Source organism: Myxine glutinosa, chromosome 9 (genome assembly GCF_964187855.1).
Source record: "Myxine glutinosa chromosome 9, kmMyxGlut1.1, whole genome shotgun sequence".
In the NCBI taxonomy this organism is placed as follows: Eukaryota; Metazoa; Chordata; class Myxini; order Myxiniformes; family Myxinidae; genus Myxine; species Myxine glutinosa.
In genome coordinates this window covers 139,988,935-140,006,277 of record NC_136269.1, presented here as the reverse complement: position 1 = coordinate 140,006,277, position 17,343 = coordinate 139,988,935, and the positions used below count along the sequence as shown (strand labels likewise).

The 17,343-nt window shown below is 39.8% G+C and overlaps 1 protein-coding gene across 2 annotated transcripts in view; it reads right to left on the bottom strand.

Moving 5' to 3' along the window:
* Positions 1-17,343, bottom strand: part of SAMHD1 (SAM and HD domain containing deoxynucleoside triphosphate triphosphohydrolase 1) — a 112,333-nt gene that overhangs the window by 24,302 nt on the left and 70,688 nt on the right. The window contains exons 13-15 of one of the 2 annotated variants that reach the window (XM_068127999.2): positions 10,104-10,145; positions 9,911-9,964; positions 5,688-5,792 (exon numbers count right to left, since the gene is read on the bottom strand). In XM_068127999.2, the coding sequence (XP_067984100.2) occupies positions 5,688-5,792; positions 9,911-9,964; positions 10,104-10,145 (201 nt within the window). The remainder of the gene's footprint in view (positions 1-5,687; positions 5,793-9,910; positions 9,965-10,103; positions 10,146-17,343) is intronic. The other variant, XM_068128000.2, reaches the window with a different exon arrangement.

Below are 17,343 nucleotides of genomic sequence, written 5' to 3'. Positions count from 1 at the left end.
ATTGAAAGAGGAGAGAATGAAGAAGTTGACGCTTATTGTTTACTTTTGGAGGAAACAGAATTACAGATTAATACAGATAATGGTGTTATGATTAATATCACATAGGTTTTTTCTCATAAATAAATGGTAGGGGTATATGTTAATCAAATCAATCTTAATAAATTAACATCTTGTATTCAAAATCAAAAGCCTTGTATTATTAATGTTAATACAATTCAAAGAAAAGGAGCAGTAAGAATTGATGTTTTACTCACAAGAGAGCAGGTGAAAACACTAAATGATGCTGGTTCACTTAAAATTAAAATGACAAAACCCATGTTGAAGAAATATTCAACACGGGAAACAAGTGGAGGATTTCTCCCGTTTCTCATTCCTTTACTTGCTGGTTTAAGTGCGGCGGGAGCATTGACTGGTGGTATTTCAACAGCGGTAAAAACTGCTAACGAAAGGAAGGCACAACTAAAAGCTCAAAAAGAATTGGAAAGACATAACAAGGAGTTGGAGAAACAAATTAGTGGAAGTGGTGTAATTGTGGATTTTACTCACCCACTGCCTGATAAAGTTAGATTGTTGGTTGGAGAAATGCTTTCCTCTATCGCTCAAGCGGGTGTTAAACTAACTAAACGGGGTAATGGATTGTATCTTTCTCATAAATAAATGGATGAATGGTTTAAACAATTTGGAAAGAATACAACGTCAAATATAGAACTAGCTAAGTATTGTAAAACACTAAAAATTGATAATGTGGTTATTTGTATGAGAGATGAATTAATACATATAAATAAGAATACAAAGAATATTATTATGAATTTAGACACACAGAATGGTACTCATTGGGTTTGTATTCATAATGGTCAGGATAAATATTATTTTGATAGTTATGGTATTCCACCACCTGTTGAAGTAATACAATTCTTACAGAATGGTGTTTATCAAACATTCCAAGTTCAAGAAATTAATTCAAAATGTTTCAACTTTCAAATGTATTATTTCAACTCAACAATAATGAAAATTTTTATGATATCATTTTTTATCTAATATAAATGACCTATGTTGGAAAAGATGGTTCTATCTTTGGAAAATCCTCTCAGGATATTGATTTATCAAATTATTATACAAAGGCACAGGCTGAACGACAAAAATATAGTATAAGTAAAAATATTAATATGAAGAATACTTATAAATTAATCAATTATCCAAACCCTACAGATGCGAATGACTTGATTAGATTCAGTGATTTATCACAATATATATCTTTAAAGAAAACAGCACGTTTTGTGAAACAAGTAAAATTTACAACCACAACACCTGGTTATACTGACCATACACCTTTCCTCATTGAATTTAACTACCTGCTTACAATTGAATTTTATAAAGAAGGACATATGGTTAACATGCGAATTAATAAATGGGGATATGAAATGCCTGATTTAGGGTATAATTGGTTTTTTTCAATAAACTTAGAAGACCTACATGATTTTAATCAGTCCCGTAAAGAAGAATATTATCCACTTGGTGAGGATAAGGATCTATGTGGAAGTACAATTATCAAACAACAAATACATGATTTTAAGAAAAGAAAAATATATGATAGTATAGCGATGGTTAACATGACAAAGAAGGAAGGTAATGAGATAAGGATAGAAAGCCGAGGAATACAAACCGATTTGGTAGTGGGAAGATGGGGTGGTATTACCTGTCATAATATTAATCTCACATATATTTCTGATACATAAATGGCAGGAAGAAGACTACAAGAGAATTATAATTTTTGTATTCAGGGATACCTTCAAGAAAAGGGTGCTCGGTTTTACATACCGTACGAATTGGAACATACACATGGAAATTTTGTCATTAAAAACTGGCCTTATACTGATATTGCTAAACCCACAAATAGAGACTTGTTAAAAATATTAAATAAAAATGAACTTCTCAAAGTTATGAAATATAAAACTCTTTTAGAAATTATCAACAAATCTTATTGGTATCCTATTATGAGAAAAATAATTATAGATACAAGAATATCTCAAAATCCAGATGAGTATATGTATAATATTCTTTGGGGCTCAAACTCAAGGGTTGCAAGGGCTGAGGAAGGAGTTGAAGAAGAGAAGGAGGAAAGAGAGAAAAAGGAGGAGGAGAGGGAGAAAAAGGAGAGGGTGAAAAGGGAGGAAAGGGAGAAAAAGGAGAGGGAGGAAAGGAAGAAGGAGGAGAAGGAGAAAAAGGAGAAGGAGGAGAAGGAGGAGAGGGAGGAAAGAGAGAGGGAAATCAGTGAGATTCGTAAAAGATTAAATGTATTACAACAAATAAATCAATCTCAATGCACCGAAGAGGAAAATAAAGAAAAGAATGACTCTTGTGAAGAAATTGGTTTTAAAAACGGATGAGATGAGTTCAATTTCAGGGAGGAGATCTAAACGAGAAAGTGGTGAAGAAGAAGAAGAAGAAAAAGATTAAGTGGTATTGACTTTAGTTAGTTTTATTTGTAAATAAATGGAGGAGAAAGTGAAGACATTTCTAAGGATTCTTTATGTTTTAAAAATAAAGATTGAAATGTATATGTTGAAAACCAAAAAGGTTTTGATACTCTGTCGGGATTTTTCTGATAAATAAATATGAGTTATTGTCTCAAGTGTAAAAAGAAAACTAAATCTAAAAATATCTCTTATGTTAAAGCTAAAAATAATAGAGTTTATCAAAAAGGAATATGTCAAGTGTGTGGCTCTAAAAAGTGTCAATTCATCTCTCCTAAAAGTGGAGGAGACATACAAAAGTTTCTGTCAGGAAGTAAATTTACAACAACTGGAATTCCAGGGGAACTACATCTACCTGGATATTCTTTCTGTGGTCCTGGAACAAACTTGGATAAAAGATTAGATGAGGCTGACAATCCTAAACCTTGGTCCAAACCGATAAATAGGGTTGATGAAGTGTGTATGAAGCATGATATTGCTTATGGGAATACCACTACATTGGATGAAAAACATGAAGCAGACAGAGAAATGTTGTATAATTTGTCCTTGATACGAAATCCTACATTGAGAGAGAAAGTTGATCGGTTTATTGTAAAAAAAATGATAAGTGTCAAATTGAAACTTGGTCTTGGTTATTCCTGAAAAAACTATTAAGCTCTAATGATGTCATCAAGACTGAGGAGCTTTTGGTTAATGAATTACACAAACCTATAATCACAAAGTTTAAAAGAAGGAAAGTTTATTCAAAAGACACAGACCACATCTGGTCCGCTGATTTAATTGAATTGAATAATGATAAGGGATACAGGTATGCTTTAACCGTAATTGATTTGAGGAGTAGATTTGCTTGGGTTGTTCCTTTGAAAAACAAGAGAGGTTATACTCTGATGTTAGCCTTCCAACAGATATTTAATAAAAGTAAAAGAAAACCAAAGAAGTTATGGACTGACGAGGGAACAGAGTTCTACAACAAAATATTCATGAAATTTCTTAAGGGGGAGGGTATTAAATTATACAGTACCTTTAATGAAGGAAAGGCAGTTGTTATTGAGCGTTTTAATCGTACTTTAAAAGAAAAATTATATAAAAAATTCACACAACTCGGTTCTCAAAAATGGGTGTATTTAATTCAGGATATTGTTGATAATTACAATAATACAGTTCATTCATCAACAAAATCAAAACCATCAGAAACATTTACAAAATTAAAATATGAAATGGAGATTAATTTGAAAAAACCCAAGTTCAAAGTTGGTGATATGGTAAGAATATACAAATGGAAAAGCCATTTTGAAAAAGGTTATACACAAAAATGGACTCGTGAATTATTTAAAATCATTGATGTAATGGATACAGTCCCTTGGACTTACAAATTATATGATATGAATGGGGAAGAAATCTTGGGTTCATTTTACTCACAAGAATTACAAAAAACAAAACTGATAAGCCATTAAACAACAACCATCCATATATTAGTGATAAGATAATGGGGTTGGGGATTTTAACGGGCTACCGCCGCCTTTTTTATTAATATATAAATGATAGAACCAAGTATCAACCAGACTAAAGAGTGGAGGTGTAATCAACCTTGGTATATAAATGGAAAACATAATGAATGTGAAAAATATCAAATAGGTATAATTGAAAAGGCAACTGGTAAAAAAGTTCACAAAACAAATAAGAGAATTAATTTAAATACTGGTGAGTTGGGTAAAAAAGATGGAAATATTTTTGAGTGGACGGAAAACTTTGATGGTTGCCAGGAAAATATATACTTTAATTTAAAAATGGTATGTGGCACTGGAGGCGCTCAAACAAGAACATTGAGGGAGGTTTACCATTTTATCTTAGCTCAGTTAAAATATCTTAATAAAGAACCAAACTCAAACATCTTTTTTGTTAATATATTAGACGGTGAAGAGAGTTGTAGGAGAATTAAATTATTTCCCACACATAAACAAATATTTGTCGGGTCGATGTTTGAGTGGGTTATATTCACCAGATGATATTAAGAGTAAAAGGTCCATGAGGTCAGAAGGATCACAGGTGTTTAAGTGGTCTAATGAATAAGGATAGCATGTCAAAAGGTGAGAAGGTTCGTAAAGAACAGGGTGAGAGAAATAGAGGTGCTTTGGGTTAATGAGGAGAGAGGAAAATTAACATGTAAGTCAATGGGAATTTGGAGGTGTCCCAGGATCAACATTATTACACTACTACAACATATTACAACATATTACATGACCCACTCAAGAATGTGTAAACTCGATAATCATGACATGTTATAATTACATGACCCACTCTATAATGTGTAAACTCGATAATCATGACATGTTATAATTACATGACCCACTCAAGAATGTGTAAACTCCAACATCATGACATGTTATAATCACAGGACCCACTCTATAATGTGTAAACTCGATCATCATTACATGTTATAATCATATGACCCACTCTAGAATGTGTAAACTCGATAATCATGACATGTTATAATTACATGACCCACTCAAGAATGTGTAAACTCGAACATCATGACATGTTATAATCACAGGACCCACTCTATAATGTGTAAACTCGAACATCATGACATGTTATAATCACAGGACCCACTCTAGAATGTGTAAACTCGAACATCATGACATGTTATAATCACAGGACACACTCTATAATGTGTAAACTCTAACATCATGACATGTTATAATCACAGGACCCACTCTAGAATGTGTAATCTCTAACATCATGACATGTTATAATCACAGGACCCACTCTATAATGTGTAAACTCGAACATCATGACATGTTATAATCACAGGACCCACTCTATAATGTGTAAACTCGATCATCATGACATGTTATAATCACATGACCCACTCAAGAATGTGTAAACTCAATCATCATGACATGTTATAATCACAGGACCCAATCTATAATGTGTAAACTCGATCATCATGACATGTTATAATCACAGGACCCACTCTATAATGTGTAAACTCAATCATCATGACATGTTATAATCACATGACCCACTCAAGAATGTGTAAACTCAATCATCATGACATGTTATAATCACATGACCCACTCAAGAATGTGTAAACTCAATCATCATGACATGTTATAATCACAGGACCCACTCTATAATGTGTAATCTCGATCATCATGAGCATCATGTGTTATAATCACAGAAACGACTCAAAGAAGCAACTTCAACAAGAACCTTATTCTTTTCGATGGGGAAAGGTTTCTTCACGTCACGCTTGGAGTAGAATTGGATGTTTTTCACAGGGTCATTCTTCTCCATTCCATAATCAAATGTCACGACCTTTGACAAAACACAAATATAAAACAGAGTACAGTCATCCCTCGCTATATCGCGGTTCACTTTTCGCGGCTTCGGTACATCGCGGGTTTTTCTCGCTAGTATATGTAAAATTATATCGCCGATTTTTCGCTATATCGCGGGATTTTGCGGTATAAATGTATTTTTATATACTATTATTTTAAATATTTTTGTGGTAAAATAAGCATTTTCTAGCCTAAAAAATAAAAAAACGTAAAGAAATAAGAAAAATACAGTATTTAAAACATATTACAAGAAATAAAATACTGTACATACTACATAGTGTACAGTAGAAGGGTAGACAAAGAGTCGTGCGTATGGAAAACGCAGATGCGGCAGCTTGCGCTAGTTACCCACGTAATGGGTAACTGTAATGCTCTTTCTGGCTGTGCAGTACATTCATCATCGTCATCATCGTCATCACCTTCATCGTCATCAGTACTGCACAGCTAATTCATCATCATCTTCATCACGCAAGTTGTAGTATTGAAGAGCCGGGGCTCTTGCTTGATACGGACGAAATGACGGGCAAGACACAAACTCGTCCGAGAAGATATTTATTCTCAAAACCAACTCGGGAACACTGAAAAGCCCGTTTATCGGGCTGCATTATAAAGCACAACCAGAAACCGAAAGCCACGCCTCTCAAGCGTGGCGTGCTTCGGTGAATCGGTGGTCACGTGATCAACAGGTGTAGCTGATTATACCCGCAAAGCGCAGCACGCTTTAGCGGTCACATGACCAGCCACTCTCGCGCCGGGGATCCCCGCCGGTGACGTCACCGGCTGGAGCAAGGAGATTCTGATGCTGGTCTTGCTTGGGGAACCCATGGGTAGCTACAGTATCTTCAATGGTGAGTACCCATTAGAATTTTATATGTTGTTAAAATTACGTATGTTTAAGAGTGTAAAAAGTGTTTAAGAGTATAGGAAGTGTTTATAAGAGTATGGCAAAGGTTAATAAGAGTGTGGGGAGGGTCATAAAGCTTTAAAATATATATAAATAATAAAATAAAAATATGGTCGCTACTTCGCGGATTTTCGTCTATCGCGGGGGGTTCTGGAACGTAACCCCCGCGATAAACGAGGGATCACTGTATTACCTTTTCGACATGTATTTGTGTATATTTCATGAAAATATCAAAAACATTGAATGGGAGGTTTTGTATAAATTTATCAACTTCACAAGTTTTAACAACATGGCAAATCATAGTTTTAAAATTGTTTGTCTTCACTAAAGTTTGTCTAAAAACAGTATCCTGGGATGCCTCCGTTTGGATGTATAGTACCTCTCCATAACTAACGCTCATTATTACCTCCATCATGAAGATGGACGGAGGTTATACTTTCACTCGTGTTTGTTTGTTTTTCTGCGAGAAGGATATTTGTTTGTCTCAAAAGGTGATGGACAGATTCTGACGAACGTTGGTGGACAGGTTGGGAGTGTGACGATGAGGAATTGATTCAATTTTGGTGACGACCCGGATGCGGATACTATAATGGTTTTACTTTCACAAGTGATGCTTCACCATTGAGAGATCGGGGGCCAAAAACAATATTAAGCTTGATATTTCAAAGAGTTGTAGATGGATGATGACAAATCTAGGTGGATGAGCTGGTTAGGCCACAAGAACAAGCCGATTAGATTTGGTCCATGTATTATGGTGCAAATATGAAATTATTAGATTTTGGGTTCAAAAGGTCAAATGTCATGTGACCTTTAAATTAAAACAAGTACAAAAAGTTTTAATTAAAACAAAAGCCGCGTCGATGTTACACAATGCCTAGATGCAGCTGTGCCTATAACGTCGATGTTATAGGCACAGGACATTCCTATTGATTCGATTACTTGATGTTATTTTTGTGCAAAGTGAAAATATATCTCGGCAATTTCCCGTGTGTGGCGACGAATTTTTAATATATCTCGGCATTTTCCCGTCTGTTATTTCGGGCGGTGTATGACTAACCATGCCGCGATTTAAAAAATATATATCTCGGCAATTTCCCGTGTGTGGCGACACGTGAACGTAGCTATGCTCCTCTCTCCACATTATTGTGACGACGTATAAATTAAATATTTCATCGTGACGATTGTCATCAAATGGACGAATTTTTAATATATCTCGGCATTTTCCCGTCTGTTATTTCGGGCGGTGTATGACTGACCATGCCGTGATTGTAAAAATATATATCTCAATGGACTTGAAGTTACAGGCCTTTGAGAATTCATTTCGTTCTATAAAGGGCAACTTTCATCGGATTTTCTTCCAGTTTTTTTTCAACCGAGTCTAAAACTATGTTAGCGACTGTGAAAAATGAAATGATATATCGAATTTGATTTGAAAGAAAACTGAGAGAGGAAGACACCACGGGCCTACAAAACAGGCCTCAAAGCTATGCGAGTTAATAAAATGATGGATATTTGTTTATATGAAGCCTCTCCCACAATGGGTGGAGCTATGGTTCCCAGAATGGGTGGAGCTTTGAGGTTTTGTCTTCTCTGCAAGAACAAGAAGAACAAGAAGAAGAAGAACAAGAAGAACAACAACAACAGCAGAGGGCACTCTATGAGCAGCGTCTGCGACGCGGCTAAAAAGCAGATGTTCATTACCACGATAACTTGAGCCCCTGAAGGGAATTTGACCAAACTTGGCATAACTGTGGATTGTAATACAAAAATGAAGCAATTCCATTTTCGGTTCAAAAGGTCAAAGGCCTAAGGTCCAAGTGCCCTTAATTGAAAATCGGTGTTACTGCAATAACTTATTAACCACTTAGGGATTTCAAACACACTTGACACAGCTTTGGACAAATACAAAAATGAACTGATTTTATTTTGGATGGAACAGGTCAAAGGTCATGTGCCCCTCGAAAAACATTTTGCAGACCATAACTCAAATAATTAGAAGCATCTGATGTTCTCTCTATCTCTTGATGAGCCACCGGAACGATGCAGCTCTCTCAAGGGACCATTAATTTTTCATGACCTTTAATTGACATCAAACAACAGTGGGTTGGCAACTAGCGTGCGCAGAGGCTTATAGCCATTGATACATTTGTGTCAAATTCTATACTTTCTAGTTGTTAATTATTTTTTGGTAGTTTTTGTCAAATTGGTGCAGGAAGTCTCATTGCTTTGGGTTCAGACACGCTGCTCCATCCTATATAATGTGGTTTGATTTTGGGATGGAAAGGATCAATATTTAAGTTGTAAAACCTATTTTTGAAGTACATCCTTATGCTATTCTCCAGAAAACAAAATGACAAAAGATCTTCCAAAACCTATTAACGTGTGTTTAAAATCATTTTCAACTTCCATCCACAATAAAAAGCCACAACGGTACTCGGTAGAGCGCATACCTCCGCCAGACTGAACAGTTTGCATTTTGTATCCCACTGATAGACGGGTCTGCATCCAGACCATCCGGACTGAACAACAAGGTGCATTTTAAGGCCATTTTCCCTGCAAGAGCGGGGGTTAGCCTTGCGGGCCCCATGACAATCTTCTCCATCTTGCCCTATTTTCTGCATCTCCCCTTGTTAACCCCCTTGCTCGCATTTCTTCTTCCACCATCTTTAGCCAAGTCTTTCTCGGTCTTCCCCGTCCTCTACTTCCTCCTACATTCATTTCCATTACTCTTCTCAACCAGTCACTTTCATCCTTCCTCAACACATGAACAAACCATCTCAACCTGTTCCTCTTCACAGCATCCATCCTTGCGGGTCCCATGACAATCATGGTTCCCTATTTGAGGCAATGTTTTTATGGCCGGATGCCCTTCAACCGACGCCAACCCTTAGTCGCCTCTTACGATGCGCAGGGATACGGTGTACCTATTCTAAATCGGAGTACACACCGGGATCATTCATCCCAGAAAGCTGGTACTCAATTTGCCGACCTCGGAAGGATGACAGGCTGAGTCAACCCCCCTGGCGTTAATTCAGCGATCGACTGGGATTCAAACTCAGGATCCTAAGATCCCAAACCAGCACCCTAACCGCTAAGCCAACACCAAAGCATTTAACATGCAATGCATAAATATTGTTCATAATGTACTGTATATGAAGTGTAGAAAAACAAAAACTGTGCAAACAACTCACGTAGACAATTAAGTCTTCTTCGGTATATGTCTTCGTTTTCGATTCAGAGGGCATCTAATGAGAAAGACATGTGACATACATGGTTTCCACGTAATAAACCCATTAAAAAAGCAGTATTGTGTGTCTGTTAAACAAAACCATTGAGTTAGAACACACCATCACCCACAATAAAATTTCAAGGAATATACTCAACAGGTTCTTGGCAAAGATAAGAGGCCAGCTCCTCTTTGTCATCCTTCATGTGTGAGACAGGTAGGGGGTGAAAGAGATGGAGAGGGAGAGAGAGAGAGAGCAGTTTATCAGCAACTCCTTCATTTGGTTAAAGAATAAGCAAACAAGTTACTAAATCTAAAAAGCATGAAGCAATTCCTGATTCTGCTTTGAATTTTATGATACAGTATTATCAGAATCTTCTTCACCAGGGTCATGCAAGATAGCTGGAGATATACACTCCTCTCAGTTATCTACATTGGGTTTGAATCCCAACCCAGCTATAAACTGACATCCCGGTGTTCCGCTGTGATTGAGATCTAGGTTGTGAAATGCAGTATGACACCAGTATGATTGATCCCTTTGTGTTCGAATTGGGTCTCAGATGAGCGTTGAACGCACGATAAATACAGCAAGTAATCAGGTGATCGTGTCATGACGTTATGGTGTTCAATGTCATTCACTATGTGTCTGTCTGTGACTGAGTCTGTGGTGTCACTGTGTTGGCATTCAATGCGAGAGTTCCCAGAAGGCAATTTAGAAGCGGTGAATGCATAATCATATGCTACAACCCTAAATAGTGAAGATGAGTGTACGCATGCGCGGGAACATGGAGAGTACGAATGCGTGAAGAGGAAGACGGCGCGGCTCGGGACGATGCAGCTCTTTCCAATGTGCGCGGTTGGGCAGTTCTGGGTAGTGTGGTCTGTGGCCCGGATGGATAGCAACAACATACTTCGTTGCGTGTTTCGTTCTCTTTACGAGCCTAATGGGTGTCGTTACAGGGAGCAGGGAAAACACGGACTACATATTCATGCATGCGCACACAGAGGTGAAATTGTAATGCACAAAGGATGAACTCTCATTATTGTTACCTGGCAACAGGATTGTGATGTGATGCGGTCGTGTAATTTTTTTGCAATTAAAATGACTATTGAGATATTCAAATATGATGGTGCAGTAATGCAAGTGTATATGAGAAATATGTGCTTCAGATTTGAGTTGGAGGAACGAGACAACATTGCACGGGCCAGGGTGGGAGAAGGCACGAAGCTTTTTCTTTCCAGGAGCAGGTACGGTGATGAACAGTTATTGAATAGATTAGCTGGCATCTGTGTTGGAGAGGGTGGCCAATGAGTCAATCGAGGCAGATCATGCATTGTTAAATGCTGTGGTGGAGATGAGAACAATGATAATGCAAAACAGAGTGGCACTTGACTTACTTTTCGCAAAGAAGGGGAGAGTTTGCGGAATTGTGGAAGGTATATGTTGTGCATGGATTCCAGACACGACGCAGGGAGTGCAGGCAGCTATCAAGAAGATGAGGGAGATAAGTACCAATTTGAAGGATGAAAGATTGGACAGAGAAGTGGAGAATAGGTGCCTGGTTGGAAAGCATCTTCAGAGGATGGGGAGCAAAGATAGTTCATTGGCTGATGGTGGCCATGGGACTCATCATGATCATCCTTGTTATTGGATGTTTTAAAGTGTAGATCCGTGTGTGTATCAGCAAGTTTTGCGATGCAGGTATAGGTGAACAAAACATGGTGGGCCAGGAACCGGGGTAAGATGCACTAGACATCCCCACAGATGCATGAGAACTGCCGCTCCCTTCACCCCTGTACGAGAATGGTGCGAGGGTTCAAGATCTACCACCCTCCTATTCCCTCGCCGCCTTGCCCTCAACCCTTGACCCTGAGTTTGCTAAATCTTGCACAGCCGGCACGATATCCCGTATCCCAGAGTTAGCGACACAAACCATGCATGAGCTGGGAACAGCTCTGGAGCAAGCTGACGGTTCCGACTCAAGCGAGCATGAGGGGCGAAGATTGTGTAACGTTGGGCTTCAAGCCCAATACCATCTACGCGTGCAGTAAGAGGGGGTCATGCACGAATCCTAAAAGGGGAAAGCTTCGAGAAGGGCGTCTTGTGTTTTTAATAAAGGCGTTGCTAGTCGCCACCGTATTTCAAAAATATTACACTGCCTTGTACAACCAAAGAGCTTTATTAACACTTCGCTTCAATTGAAAAATAAAAGCAGATGCCTGCTACTAACTGGATATTCGCTTTATACTTGGGATGTAATTTTAAAAGACCCTGCCTATGTAATGGGGCTTTGGTTGTTTTTGCTTCTTGTATGGGAGACTTTTGTCTACCCACATGCTTTCAAATGACTTTGCCTTCATTACTCTGCAATCTTTTTACATAGCCTCAAAATTATATGGTAGAGGTCAATATTTACTCAGTAATTCATTTATAAATTACATATGCAAAAGAATAACCATTTCTATATATTTAGTACAACCACTGTTTAAATTGTTGCCCTGTAACGGAAATTCTCTTTCTCTCTAGGTTGACAAAGTCTTTAAGGGGAAGGGGAGCATGGGGGTACTTGCCTATCATTTGCGATCCACCGCCCCCGCTTCATAGGGATGGGGCTAGGCCCACCCCATTGCACGATTGAGTTCCCTTGACGGAAGGGGAGGTCCTTCACTTCACTCTATGAGGTACAAGGTGGATCACGAATAACTGACAAGTACTTTTATGAAATACATAGTGGTACACGGGTAATAATAATAATCTCTTCTTTTTAAGATGTTTATTGAAGGGGATATTGAAGAAGATTTCATAAATTCCCTATCCTGATGGTGGCAGCAGCGTCACACTGTGACCTATTTCCATCCGGCGTCTGGTTGTCTGGCTTTGAGAAATCTGTTGACAATATCCAAATTATCCCATGTTTGACCTTGCAAGACATTCTTTCCCTATGAGGCTTAGCCTGCCTTGTACAATTTCTCTTCGAGGCGGCAGTCTGACATTGGGGAGGGATGAACTTGGGACGTTGTTTTGAGTTCTTTGGTCTTTGAGGAAAGTATATTAAGCCGACTATGGGTTGTGGCTCGCTGAGATGTTGGAGCCATGATGTCGTACTAAGTGGTGTTCCTAGCCTGCACGCCACGTCTCCCATGCATATATTCTTATCTATAACAAGCGTTACGCCTAGGTCCCCTGTCGGGGAAGTGATGTGAGTTGACAAAGTGGAAGACGCAGAAAACATGCTATGATATATTTCGCTCACAATGTTCAGACATACATGGAGGCGGCCATCTTGGATTTTGATGTGGCGAGCCAAATTTCAATAGGTTTCTTCCTTATGCCGAGATACACCCACACACCAGATTAGAAGTTGGTACTTCGCTTATTTTTCAAGATATTTCGTTCACAAGGTTCAGACATATATATGGCGGCGGCCATCTTGAATTTTGACGTGGTGACCCAATTTTCAATTGGGTTCTTCCTAATGCCTAGATACACCCACACACCAGATTAGAAGTTGGTACTTCGCTTATTTTTCAAGATATTCCTCTCACAAGGTTCAGACATACATGGCATCAGACATACATGGCGGCGGCCATCTTGGATTTTGACGTGGGTTGCACCCACACACCAAATTCGAAGCGGTCCTTCGCTTACGCACGCACGCACACACGCCCGCACGGACGGAGGGGAAAACCATAGTCCCCCTTTCGCTCCGCGGTGCGATGGGGGACAATAAACCTCTGGGACACTGTCCGAGTTTAACAAGGTGCTTATTCCTGGGAAAAGGTTTAAAACCCACGAGATATACATAATATATACTGTATATACATCTGTGCAGCGTCTGTCCTGTGTTGTCCTGTGTTGTGTTGTCTTGTCACTGAACTACTTTCTCAAAATTTTGTGAAATGGTACCAAACTTCTGGTATGCACATATCTCTCCCGTCGGTATATCCTAAGGGTATTCCTTTTGAAAAATTTTCGAATTTTATTTTTTTGGGGGGGAATTTTTTGGGGATTTTTTTTTTTTCAACTTCAATTGTTTATAAAATGTGATATCAAGTATATTACAAATACATTTGTGCAAAATAATTGTTTGAATTTATGATTGGTTTAAACCATGACAAAACGGCAACTCGGGTACAGTCATTTATCTATATAGCTACACATCTGGGCAGTGTCTGTGTTGTCACTTAAAGGGCCACAGACACAGAAAATCATGTTTGGTTTAATTAATAGATATTGCTTCACTTAACACTTAATCGTCCTTTTTTAAAATAAATATTACTCGATTGGCCCCCGCCACCCAAAAAACGGCGATTTGATTGCTCATGTGACTGGCTACGTCATCGAGGGAATTTTTGTTGCTGCTGGTAGATTTTAATAATGATTTTGACTATCAGAAGATTCTTGGTCAGGCAGTTATCATTGCGTGCTGAAAAACCTTTCCCTCGATTACATCACACAGGTGACATCATGAATGAACATCACGATTTTAGGGGCGGGACTCCACTACCAGCTAAAAACTACCAGCAGCAACAAAAATTCCCTCGATGACGTAGCCAGTCACATGAGCAATCAAATCGCCGTTTTTTGGGTGGCGCGGGCCAATCGAGTGATATTTATTCAAAAAAGGACGATTAAGTGTTAAGTGAAGCAATATCTATTAATTAAACCAAACATGATTTTCTGTGTCTGTGGCCCTTTAACGACTCCCTCAAACTTTTGTTTCCGTGGTTGTGAAGTGTTTTTAATAACGTTATGGTGGTTTTGAATCACGTGGTGGTGAGGTATTTAGAATTATGTGGTGGTGAGGTATTTATAATTACGTGGTGGTGGTGTTTTTAAATCACATGGTGGTGAGGTGTTTTTAAATCACATGGTGGTGAGGTGTTTTTAAATCACATGGTGGTGAGGTGTTTTTAAATCACATGGTGGTGAGGTGTTTTTAAATCACATGGTGGTGAGGTGTTTTTAAATCACATGGTGGTGAGGTGTTTTTATTTACGTGGTGGTGAGGTATTTATAATTATGTGGTGGTGAGGTTTTTAAAATTGTGGTGATGAGGTGTTTTGAATTACTTGGTGATGGTGTTTTGAATTACGTGGTGGTGAGGTGTTTTGAATTTTGTGGTGGTGAGGTGTTTTTATTACGTGTTTTATGGCTGTGAGGTGTTTTTAATTTCGTGGTGGTGAGGTGTTTTTATTACGTGTTTTATGGCTGTGAGATGTTTTCAATTACTTGGTGGTGAGGTGTTTTGAATTATGTGGTGGTGAGGTGTAATCGTCCCAAACTTCCAGTCTGCACCTACCCCTCCTGTATGTATGTGCTGAGGGGTTCTTTCTTGAAAAAAAAACATTCAACCTAAATCTTCAACCTAAATTGCCTATAAAAATGTAATATCACAAACACAACAAATACATTTGTGCAAAGTAATTGTTTGTATTATGATTGGTGTAAATCATGACAACACAGCAACTCAGGTACAGTCATTAGCCTCAGCTAAAATAAGCCCGTACCTCAGTAACGACGCTTGGTGCGCTCGCCTCACAAAGGTAGTATATATATATATATATATATATATTGAAACGCAAAAGAAACTTACCACCTTTGAAACCTTTAAATATCAACAATAACACTGCGTGTAGTAAATGTGTGAACTTATTTGTGGACAATAGTGTCCTTACTGTCAGACAAAACGGTCACGGATGGTCACTTGAACCTTCAATGGTCACTTCATAGCACAGCTGTTGAACAGCCGTTTTGACTGTCAGTGATTAGCCAAGGGGTACGGGATGATTTTAATGAGCTGCACGTGATGTCTTGATATTGGCTTTAAAAAGGCCAGTGCAAAATGGGCATTTCAATCAACATGCCACGATTGTCAAGGGATCAACGGCAGCGTGCCCTGGGCATGCTGCAAGGCGGACTGAGCTACCATGAGGTGGCACGTCGCCTTGGCTGTTCACACCAGACGATATCGGCCCTGGTGGACAGAGACACCCTCCACAACTCTGCAGATGACAGACCTCGATCAGGGAGGCCAAGAGTCACCACTGCAAGGCAGGACAGGCAGATGGTCCGAAGTCCCCTGCGGGATCGATTCCGTCCAGCATCCCACACTGCGGCAGAAACTCCGGGGCGTGCAAACCCACGGATCTCCAATGATACTGCACAAAGACGACTGCATGACTATTGCAGTCATGCAAGAAACTTACCACTTGTTTGAAATGTAATAAAATTGTAACAGTTCAAAATAAAACAAACCAACAATTGCTAATTGAAACATTGGTATTTTATTGATGACATGTCAAGTTTTTGACCAAGATACACCATCTCATCAGTTTGTTCTACAGTACAGAACAGCACAGGGTGCAATGTCAATCCCCTTTCAATAGCGTGTGTGGCCACCATTGTTTTGGATACAGGCAGTGCATCATCGGCGTATACTGCCTACCAGTCTTTGGATGGATTGCTGCTGGATTCTGCCCCACTCAGTCCTCAATGTCTGAAGCAGCTCTGCCCGTGTCCTGGCCCTGCCAACTACGCGTCTCCCAAGCTCATCCCACAGGTGCTCTATGGGATTCAGGTCAGGGGAGAGCGCAGGCCACTGCATGGTGTTGATGTTCTCGCCTTGGAGAAATGCAGTGGTAAAGCGAGCAGCATGGGGACGAGCTTTGTCATGCTGAAAGGTTCTCAGTTCTGGGTGGTCTAGCAGGAATGGCAGCAGATGAGGTCGCAGGATGTTATCCACATACCGCTGGGCGTTAAGATTCCCATCCACAACCACCAGTGGCGTCCTGTACCGGCCTGATATGGCGGCCCACACCATCACACTTGGGCCACCCAACCTGTTGGCTTGACGCACGCAACAATCGGCATATCGCTTGCCAGTTCTTCTCCAGACACGCTCACGCCCATCAGGACTGTCCACACAGAACCTTGACTCATCGCTGAAAGCGACCTCGTTCCACTGCGCCAAGGTCCACCGCTGATGCTGCTGGCACCATCTCTGTCGGTTGCGGCGATGGGCAGCCGTCATCACGGGGCCTCTGTATGGTCTTCTGGCAGTCAGACCATAGTCATGCAGTCGTCTTCGTGCAGTATCATTGGAGATCCGTGGGTTTGCATGCCCCGGAGTTTCTGCCGCAGTGCGGGATGCTGGACGGAATCGATCCCGCAGGTGACTTTGGACCATCTGCCTGTCCTGCCTTGCAGTGGTGATTCTTGGCCTCCCTGATCGAGGTCTGTCATCTGCAGAGTTGTGGAGGGTGTCTCTGTCCACCAGGGCCGATATCACCTGGTGTGAACAGCCAAGGCGACGTGCCACCTCACGGTAGCTCAGTCTGCCTTGCAGCATGCCCAGGGCACGCTGCCGTTGATCCCTTGACAATCGTGGCATGTTG